Below are 10,699 nucleotides of genomic sequence, written 5' to 3'. Positions count from 1 at the left end.
AAGAAGATTCATGGACTCCTGGCAGAATCTTGCAGGATTGGGTCACTCCAAGGCGTTTATTCACCCTTCGAAGCTTGATACCAAACAGTTGTTGGACTTCAATAGAGATGAACTGCAATGTCTAACAGACCTTCTTACCGGTCACTGTCATTTGAATCATCATATGCAGAGACTCGGACTGACGGAAGACAGTGTATGTCGCTTCTGTTTGGAAAATGATGAAACAGCAGAGCACATACTTAAAGCCTGCCCCGCTGGTGACCGCATAAGATTTTTAGAGTTCGGCAGAGCCGTACTCCTACAATCTGACCTGAAAGACCACTCACCATACGAACTAAACGACTTCTTTAAAAAGCTGGGTTCATTTGATTGAGTGTGAATAGGTGTGAGCCACAATAAATCCTTGCGAGTTGTGGTGGAGGCTCGAATAGACCCACTCACTTTGGACCTAACCTAACCTAAACTTACTCATCTACTCTAGACAGCCATGGAAAGTATGTCTTCAATTTCATTGTATGGGCTTACCTTATGAGTATATTTTACATTAAGAAACGGGGATTAAATGAAACACAACTTTCTGAAATGTACAAAGTATCCATTTGGTATATTTGTTCGCATCATTGAATAATTAAAATAATTTACCTATAAATATAGTTACATTCATTATATATCCTAGTTATGTTGTTGAAAAACTAAACATTTAATATCGGGCGTTTGTCACATATAGGAAATGTCTGGACCGAAGGGCCGGTAATACTGATTCTTGTAATATTGAGATCAAATTAAGTTCTATTCATTGTAGCATTGCATGGTTTGGAGAGAACATCCGTGGCATTTTTCATCAGACTTGCACATCATTCCTTCTCCGCATTGACCCAAAATGTTCAAGGAACCTCCGCATCTTTCTCCTGGGCCCTGTAACAAAAAAAAAATTCATTATATTTATCGTAATTGAAAAATAAAAACTTTTCCTACAACCATAACTCATCATCATTCCTAACATGGTGACAATTGTGGGCGTTCATGAATCAACATAATTCATGAAATCATCACATCAAAAAATACAACATTATATTATTATATTGGATTATACTGCTGATTTATAAAAATGTTCAGCAGAGAAATGGAATATTTACATAAGACTACAGCATAGTATAATAACATCAATGTAACAAATCAGTACCGAATGTCAATGATACGAACAATCACTGTTTTTTGGCAACGTCAAACGTCAAAAAAATAAAAGTGCTTTCTGCTCTTTGACCTAATCCAAACCATACCTCTCATCATCAATATATTTACTCGTTCGGCTGTTCTGTCTACTTCCGATTAGCTTTGTGGCACTTCGATGGTATAGAAAAGTTTTTATTGATGCTCTTGTTGATGATTTCGATTATATAAGTTTCATAATGCAACCTGAAGGGAATACTCTGTTTCAGTTTTTCTGGAAAAGTAACCCATCGGCCTACCTTAATACTCGACAATTCTGATCTTCCTCGATTCTTTGTCCCAGAGAAAAAACCAAACAATAGGTAGACTACCGGTTTTGCGTCATTTTTTTTCAATGTGTGTTCATCAGGGGGACAGATGTTCCATTTTTTTAAGGACAAAACACAAACACTACAGAAGAATCCTTACGGCGCTCTCAGAGCGGTGCCTGTGCGAAAGTAGCGATTCACATTGGATTTGAATCGATGGAGATTAAATCTATTTGGAAAAATGTTCTCAGGAAGTTTATTCCACATAAACGCAGTCCTCCAGATGAAAAAGTTCTCAAACAGTGAAGTTCGAGGTGTATTGAGTTGAGCCTTAAAATGATGAGCAGCCATAGTCCATCGCGTATTTCTGATATATACCGGTCTTGGTGGAATCAAATGTGCCAAGTCACTTGAACACTTTCCGTGAAAGTATCTATATAAGAGAGACAAATCTCCAACCTTTCTTCGATGATCCAGGCTATCAAGGATGCACGTGATGTTCGCGTCTCCAATTAGGCGGATGGCTCTTTTTTGGATGGAATCCAGAAATTTCAGGGTATGTTTGGGGGGCAGAGCTCCTTACATGAGAAGAATACTCCAAAGAAGGTCTGATCTGACCTTATAAAGCATCAACAGGTGCTGAGGTGTGTACAGTTTTCTGATTCGGAACAGTGTTCCTAGATTTTGTTTCATTTTAACCCCCATAAAACGTATCGAAGCAGAAAGCAGAATTGTCTGACTTGAAATTATTATATCCGGTTCGGAGACATTTATTTTCTTGGGGAAAACTGATGCCTGGGTTTTTGTGGCATTTTGAAATCACCTCTAGATCTTCATCAAGATATGCAACCTCGTGCTGCCGGTGAAGATGTGCCTCCGTAGCTGATGTTCTAGAATACAAATGGAATGACGAGACAAGTGTGCTGCCGCCAGCAAAGCAATATATTGGATTCTTGGTTTTTTTCTAATAAGTCTTTGATGAACAATAAAAAAGAGGGTTGTAGACGATATGGATCCCTGGGGAATACCAGGGAGCTGAAGACCCATACGTATATGTATACCATGTAGACTTGTAATCAAGTGTTCTAAATCGAAACATAAAATGAAAGAAAAATGATCTGTTGACATCTTGAAACTTATGCTAACTTGCCCTATAATGTTCATTTCTCTTTCATCGTTCATCAATACAATGCTGTATTCACATATATGGCTAATAATGATTGATCAGTTTGAGAGGGAATATACCAGCGTCTTTGAGAAATTGGTAAAATCTGTTTTTTTCATTAGGCATATTCTACATACAGTTTATCAAATCTAGAGACTTGAGGATTCTCTTTCTCTCTCTCTCTCTCTCTCTGGTGAACGGCATCATATCAAAATAAAAAAGCTCTTGCTATATTTGCCAAGTATGTACAGTTCAATATAGCAAAAGCTTTTTAATTTTGGTATGATGATGTTCACTGATAAGAGAGAGAAAGAGAATCCCCAAGTCTTGTCCTAAATTTGACAAGCTGTACCTAATTCAGTTTTTGAAAACCCCTTCAGGAATTGCAATGCAATTTTTTTGTCAAGTTTGTCACTTAGAAAGTCCACAGAGTTTTGCCTATAGCGTTTACGCTAGGATAGTGAAGAAAAATTGTTTCACCTGAACCTCAGATGAGAAATCTATCATTATTTTTCATTTGGAAAAGCGAACAATTTGTGAGAATCTCATTTCTGTGTATGTCAGACTCATATACGTAGGACCAAAAAGTGAATTCCTCAAAGAATCTTTTCCTTCTCCTCTACTGCAACATTCTATTGTTCTTTTTCGAATCTCATAAGTGCTTCTTGATGAAAGAGTTCGAAATCCTCAAATATTTTGCGATTCCTGATAGATCTTCGAATTGAATCTAGAATTCTTATGAATTTCATCTATTTCTATACCATTTTCAACAATTTTAGTTTCTTCGGCATTTTCACGTTTTGTTTCTCTCCAAAAACAACGTTTCGTCGAATTACCAAAGAGCTATTCATTCAGATTTTATCCAATATACAGATTTCCTTAGACTTTGGAGAATGCACTACATCCAAGAAGGTGTGATGGCTTCAATTGTGTCTATTTTATTCTATTTTATGATTTATGATTATATCACTTGCCACAGCAACCCAAGAGATGAAGCGTTTTTCGATTATTGATAATAGGTATATCTTGTAGAAAGCCAAAAACTTTCTTTCCCAAAAAGGTATATCTTGACTATGAATAATTATCAAGTACATATCAATGAAGTGAACAGTTTATTTTCCTTTTTTGAAATAATTTTATCTATTTTCAATCTATACCTACTTCACACTTGTTGTAACCATTGTTTTTCAAAGTACCTTCATTACCGCACCAAAAAAATGTGGCATAGCAATTTTGTCAAGGAATAGCACATTTCAGACATTTGGGTTTCGAAATAATCCTACTATTTTGACATTTTCTTGAGATCGCTATCAATACTTAATAATTTTGGACATTCGAAATGGACATCTATAGATTAACTTTTTTTAATATAACGTTCCGAATTTCTGAATTTTCTAAAAAGAAATGACTGATTATCAAAACGTATTTTGAGAAAGTTCACTTCGCTGTGAAATCATCTAAAACTCCTTTGAAAAATGTGATTGTTGAATTAGAGATAAATGTCCTATTACATTCAAAACTCACTCAGATGAATTAAAAACAATTCACTCAGGAGGCATAAAAAATGACAAGTCAGAAAGTCTCATGAGTTTCAACTTCTGTCGTTTTATTAACGAAAAACCAATTTGAAACCCACTTTTGAATAATATAGATACTAACCTTTGCGCATGCTCTTCGGTTGCATGCATCTCTGACTTCTCCCCAGACGCAATATTCTTTGGGTTGAGAATCACATTCAGCTTGGTTCTCGCACGGTTTGCAAATCCATAGACCAGCAATACTTCTGAAAGGGAAGACGTATAATTTAGTTTTTTCTATAAATATTAAAAATGCGCTATTTATGTGACCGTTTCTTATTGGGTAAGTAACCGAAATGATCCGTAAGTCACACCTTTGAAACGAGCAAATTCATTTCAGAGTTGTGTTTGAATTATTCCATTCGCAAGTAAGCCTCGGGAGTTCACCTGCTTTGAAGTATATGCTCAAACATCAAACCTAATCATTGAATTGAGAATTTGTTTTAAAATATATACTTTCCAACAAGAAATAAGGATGAAAACATATAATCGGGAAGTGAAAACTAGTGTACCTCACTAGAAAGTTGAAATTTGACGAACAATTTATGATTCCTCGAAAGTTCGACACTTGATTACAAAGTGAAAGTGGTTCGAAACCCAATTAGCTTCATGTAACGCTTATTCTTGAGGATCTTCATGGAGTAGTTGTAGAACCCTGAGCTTGTACGACTTTTCAAAAAATAAGGTACATATTCAAATTTAGAGGGTTAAATACATTCGATTTTTTGAAATTTTTTCATCTTGGTACACTCGTCACACATATATGGTCTCAGTTTCAGATGTTAAGCATGTTCAGTTGTTTTGTTGTCGAAAAAAGAAGGATCAAAGAATCTGCATAAAATTGTGTAAAAAATGGAATTGAGTGCTCCAAAATACTTGAAAATAGTGATAGTGGCATACTGTGATTGTACTCTGAGTCAGAAAAATGTTTACAAGTGGTACAAGCTTTTCATAGAAGGTCGAGAAGATGAAACCGATGAAAATGTTGAAAAAGTGAAAAAATTGTTATGAAGAAGCGTCAAATCTCTCTCAGAGAAGTTGCTGAGGATGTGAAGGTCGTTCCAAAATTGCTGAATTTTGACTAAAAAACCCGTCGCATGAGCGATTCAGATTTGCTTAAAAGTGCTATAACTAGTGACTAATACTGGTTATATGGATATAACATCAAAATCAAACTCTAATCGTCCCAGTAGAAGAGCCCAGGAGAGACCAAAAAAAGCACGCCAAATTCGATCAAATGTCAAGGTTTTCCTTACTGTTAGTAGTTCTTGCCACATGGTCGTACGGTCGATAAGGAGCAATATCTTGTACTTGAGGTACGTATTCACCAAAAAAGCGAGCACGAGCGAACAAGAGTGAACGAGCATTCTGCATCAATAATCGTCTGGTGAGTACGGGCTAGCGAGCGAGCGAACGTATGCTTGTTCGCGTTCAGAAAAGATCGAGAAGAAGGCGGTACTACGAACTTGAAGATATTCGCTCTGGTGTGGACGAGACATCAATATGTCAAGCAAACACGGGCGAACACGAGCAAACATACACGAATGCTCGCTCGTGCTCGCTTTTTTGGTAAATACGCACCTATACGCCGCTTGCGAGAAGCAATACGGTATTGTGGAAAAACAATTCATGGCTTTTGCATAACAATAATCCACCTGTTTACTCGTCATTTATGTTCGTAATTTTTTGGCCAATAACTACACTTTATACATGCCTCAGCCAGCGTATTCACCAGATTTGACCCCTATGATTTTGCTTGCGAGAAGCAATACGGTATTGTGGAAAAACAATTCATGGCTTTTGCATAACAATAATCCACCTGCTTACTCATTATTTGTGTTCGTAATTTTTTGGCCAATAACAACACTTTATACATGCCTCAGCCAGGTTATTCACCAGATTTGACCCCTATGATTTTTTCGTGTTCGCAAGATTGAAGAGACTTATAGAAGGATGGAGCTTTGCGACGATTGAGGATATAAAAACTGAATTGCTGAGAGAGCTGAAGGGCATACCAAGGGATGTATATCAGAACTGCTTCGAGGATTGCAAAAAACGCTTGTATTATAGAATAGAAACTAATTGATACAGTTTATTGTATGATTTTCACTTTAAATGGTTTTAAAAAAAACCGCGACACGTGTTTCGCTATATAATAGCTTCCTCAAGCGTAAACTGTTTACGCTTGAGGATGATTTTCACTTTAAAGGGTTTTACAAAAACCGCGACATGTGTTTCGCTATGCAATAGTTTTCTCAAGCGTATACTGTTTATGCTTGAGGATGATTTTCACTTTAAATGGTTTTAAAAAAACCGCGACACGTGTTTCGCTATATAATAGCTTCCTCAAGCGTAAACTGTTTACGCTTGAGGATGATTTTCACTTTAAATGATTTTACAAAAACCGTGACACGTGTTTCGCTATACAATAGCTTCCTCAAGCGTAAACTGTTTACGCGTAAACTGTTTACGCTTGAGGATGATTTTCCCTTCAAAGGGTTTTACAAAAACCGCCACATGTGTTTCGCTATATTTGAGAAAGCTATTGTATAGCGAAACACGTGTGGTAGTTTTTGTAAAACCCTTTAAAGTGAAAATTATACAATAAACTGTATTAATTAGTTTTTTGAAAGTGTATGATATCTCAGGGAATCTACTTTGAGAAGGATGAAATAGAAAACTGATGAATATATGAATATTCAGAAAGAAAACTGAATATTCACCTTATTTTTGAGCAGACAGTGTATACCAAAATACGTGAATTCATTTCTCACCGACATTCATGTTTGATTCAACTTCATTTACAAACTAATCTCAAATCACAACTTTAATAATAGTAGTTCATAATCACTTACTAGCTGCAAATATTTCTTAAAAACATTCAACATTTGCGAAACGTATGCATATCCGTCAACTTCATTTCCATACTTTTTTGATAACAAGGAACAACCGAAATATTTATTCAGACTTCTTTCAGTCAGAATGTCATCGTCATTTCATCCAGGTTTGGAGACCAGCTCCCCTACCCTTTTGGCTGATTGTTGGTCTTGAGAGGGATCAATGGGTTCATGACTGATTGGTGACGGCATGAAGTCCTTAGACATCAGTGCCGCCCTTCACGGGATCCCCCTACCTGGCTGGGGTGGGATGGATGGAAAAGTTATTCATCCGTTAACGGGGGACATGAGGGCCTCATTCGACAGTGTCGGGGCCTTCTATATCGGGAGGGGTCGTCTACAGCATAATCTGTGGCTTCCTTAACTAACTTCTTTCAGTGCTTTACTTCAATACATTTATAGTCTATCCATTCCCAATTGGAACGGCAATAAAAAGATGAGTACAGTCATAAACATTTCTTGCCTGTGGCCCCTAGTCGCCCAGATAATTAGTAAACGTGCTATCAAATGTAGTTGAGGAATAAAGGCTTCGGCTAGCTGGACTGGCTGAATACTGATTTTTTGTCGTTTCACAATATTTCTTTATCAGTGCCGTGTGTTCGTGGGGTTAGGTGAGGTAGTGAGTGGTTTTGCAAACCGATTTTTGAATACTTTTTCTAGAGATCAATTACCCTAACACCAAACTGATATTTTTGCACTCGACGCGCGTTTCGCTAAAAAGGTTAGCATCTTAAGGAGAATCAAATGGATACTGAATCTGAAAACAAGGATCAGCTGTTTATATACCTAAATATACAAATTAATTTGTCAACAATAGATATGGCTTTCTGGAGACCTTTTGAAACAAATGATAACATTATGTGCGAGGAATCTGTGTCAATCGACAGGGATCCGGAATTTGAAAATAAGGACTTACATGTTCAAGTTCAGCGAGTAATTTTAAATATTCATGAATGCTTGAAGAAGGAAAACTGTCACACTTCATATGAATGCCATTATGAATAGAATATGCGAGTTAACGAAACTATCTCGTTAGACAGTTCTTCGAGTCATTAAAATAGGGAATGTCATTGACCATGCAATGGAACGAAAACAAAGGAATAAAAAATTCGCAAACGTTGATGGTGCTACAAAAGATGTGATTCATGGTATATACCAAAAAAATGAAGTACCAACCTTGGAAATGATTTGGTATAAATTACTCGACTATCCCGATTACAATTACAAATATTTAGAAACTCTACGAGATGTCTTATTGTCTTGTGGTTTCAAATATAAAAAATTGAACAATCGGATGGTCATAATGGAATCGACACGCATTGTTCAACTCCGACAATAATATTTGAGTTGAATGAAAAGCTACCGAGAATCCAGCAGACATATAATCTACCTCGACGAAACTTGGTTTGACACCCATGATGTTGTCAAATATGGCTGGGTAGACGAAACCAAGTATTGTGCTTTGAACACACCTTCTTCAAGGGGAAAACGTATTATAATTTTGCATGCCGGGAATGAAAGTGGTTTCGTACCTAACGCTTTGTTTCTGTAGGCCAAAAATATAAAAGATTTGTCTGCTGATTACTACGAAGATATGAATTCGAAACCTGGTTCAGTGAGCAGCTTCTCCCAAATATTCCTCCAAACTCGGTTATTGTTATGGATAACGCTTCGTATCATTCTCGGTTATTGACTACAAAACCAAACAGTAACACAAAAAAGCAGATATTGTTGATTTCATGCGAAATCATGACCTGAAAATACCCGAAAACATTCCAACGAAAAAGGTATTACTGGCGACCATAAAACAACGTAATTTCAAAAAAGAGTATATTATTGATTCGATGTGTGAAACACGTGGTCATATTCTCTTACGTTTGCCTCCATACTATTGTGTGTTCAATCCAATTGAAATGGTTTGGGCCACAATGAAAGAAACCTTGCGGAAATGTAATCAGTCACCGACTTTAAATGCTGTAGTGCTTGACAATATAAAGCGAGTGGCGAATGAAGTAGGTAACAGTGATGTGTGGAAGAACTGTGTGGTCCACGTTATAAAAGAAGAGAACAAATATTATGTGCAAAGTTCCATAAATTCGATCGTTATTCAACCCGATGATGATTCCACCTCATCCGAATGTAGCGAAGAAAAATTTTGATTTTTCTAGCAATTTTGTTGGCCTCTATTATTTTGTGAATATATGTTTTCGACTCGGGAATTAACTACCTTAAATTTCGAAGTTTTTCATAATTACTCATGGTGGAAAAATTCAGTTGATCAATTGCTATGCTTGTAAGAATAACTAACTGAAAAACTACCACTGAAAAATAATATGCCGACGCCTATGTCGGCATATTATTTTTTTCTGTTCCAATTGGTATTGGAAATACTATAGCTCAGCCACAGCTCGACTGTGGAATTATTTACTAGATGAATTAAAACATACCAGTCAGTTTATTTTTAGAAAGGTAGTCAGACGATTTATATTAACGAATCAATCAGGAAGTTGATTGAAAACTATTTTGATAGTAAAAACTGCAAGTTATATTATTTCCCAATTCTACTGATGTTCTCTTAATTCATAAACACATTTAATTCGACATTTTTTCGTCTGATTTTTAAGGAACTATAACGTGACAAATACTAACTTTCATGCATTTCAGATATGATACTGGGTGCATTGAAATAGACTTAACAATCTTTTAGCAATTGCATTTCGTACCTTGACCAGGCACTTTAAAAAAAGGTTGCAGTGGGATACAGAACTTAATTTTTTTACTGCCTAATTTCCAGGAAATTCTAATTTTTTTTTTATTTCACATGCCATTCTTTTATTTCTAGAAGAATACGTCAGTAATTTTACTTACGTGCCAGGACATAAGATAAAGAAAACTGTTAAAGCCAATACGACGTAGACTAGAGTTGAGGACATAGCTGTAGTACAGATGATGTGAAGAGTGGAAAATGGCTTGAAGTACTTGTCCTGAAAAATAAACAATGCAAAATTATCTTTCTAGAATTCCTGATCAAATATCTGGTTCGACTCAATCGATTATTTATATGTGTAGGTGGAATAATTGGATTTGTGGTTAGCTTAGGCTAAAAACCAGATTGAATAAGTTTTCAACTGATAATTTCTTGTAATAATTGCTTCATTCAATTCTGTGAAGAATGAATATATATTTCTATTTGTATTTCAATGTATATGTATATTTCTATTTGTATCTATATTTGTATACTCATATACATATGTTTATGAATATGTCCAGTCTGAGTCTGTTAATGTCTATTTTAATGTCATTTTTTAAGTCACTGGGAGCCAGTACTATCAATCAGTGATGCAAAGACAACAACAAAGAAATACAGAAGTTGGGAAACAGATTCAATACCTGTATGTTTACCTGAAGTTTTTGCCTGACAACTTGCTGGTAACAAGAATCTCGGAAAATGCTAGTGCAATTTTTTTCTGGTTTATTGAATAAAACCAGAGCCCAAAAACATCCGTGAACCATCTCAGTGCTACCAGGCTGCACCACGAATGCATTGCCGGACTAACTGTCATCAAAGGACTAGCTGAATAT

The 10,699-nt window shown here is 36.1% G+C and overlaps 1 protein-coding gene across 3 annotated transcripts in view; it reads right to left on the bottom strand.

Annotated features, from left to right (window-relative positions):
• Positions 1-574: 574 nt before the first annotated feature.
• The window catches only part of LOC111512000 (neuroparsin-A), a 110,529-nt gene continuing 100,404 nt past the window's right edge, over positions 575-10,699 (bottom strand). For 2 of the 3 annotated variants that reach the window (XM_074178264.1, XM_074178262.1), the window contains exons 2-4: positions 9,986-10,101; positions 4,303-4,426; positions 575-915 (exon numbers count right to left, since the gene is read on the bottom strand). In XM_074178264.1, coding sequence (XP_074034365.1) covers positions 790-915; positions 4,303-4,426; positions 9,986-10,050 — 315 coding nt within the window. In that variant the 5' untranslated portion in view covers positions 10,051-10,101 and the 3' untranslated portion in view covers positions 575-789. The remainder of the gene's footprint in view (positions 916-4,302; positions 4,427-9,985; positions 10,102-10,699) is intronic. The other variant, XM_074178263.1, reaches the window with a different exon arrangement.

Source organism: Leptinotarsa decemlineata, unplaced genomic scaffold (genome assembly GCF_025532065.1).
Source record: "Leptinotarsa decemlineata unplaced genomic scaffold, Ldec_3_MD MMD2_tig00003736_RagTag_RagTag, whole genome shotgun sequence".
In the NCBI taxonomy this organism is placed as follows: Eukaryota; Metazoa; Arthropoda; class Insecta; order Coleoptera; family Chrysomelidae; genus Leptinotarsa; species Leptinotarsa decemlineata.
Note: the sequence above shows the minus strand (reverse complement) of the source record. Positions and strands in the feature narration are given on the sequence as shown.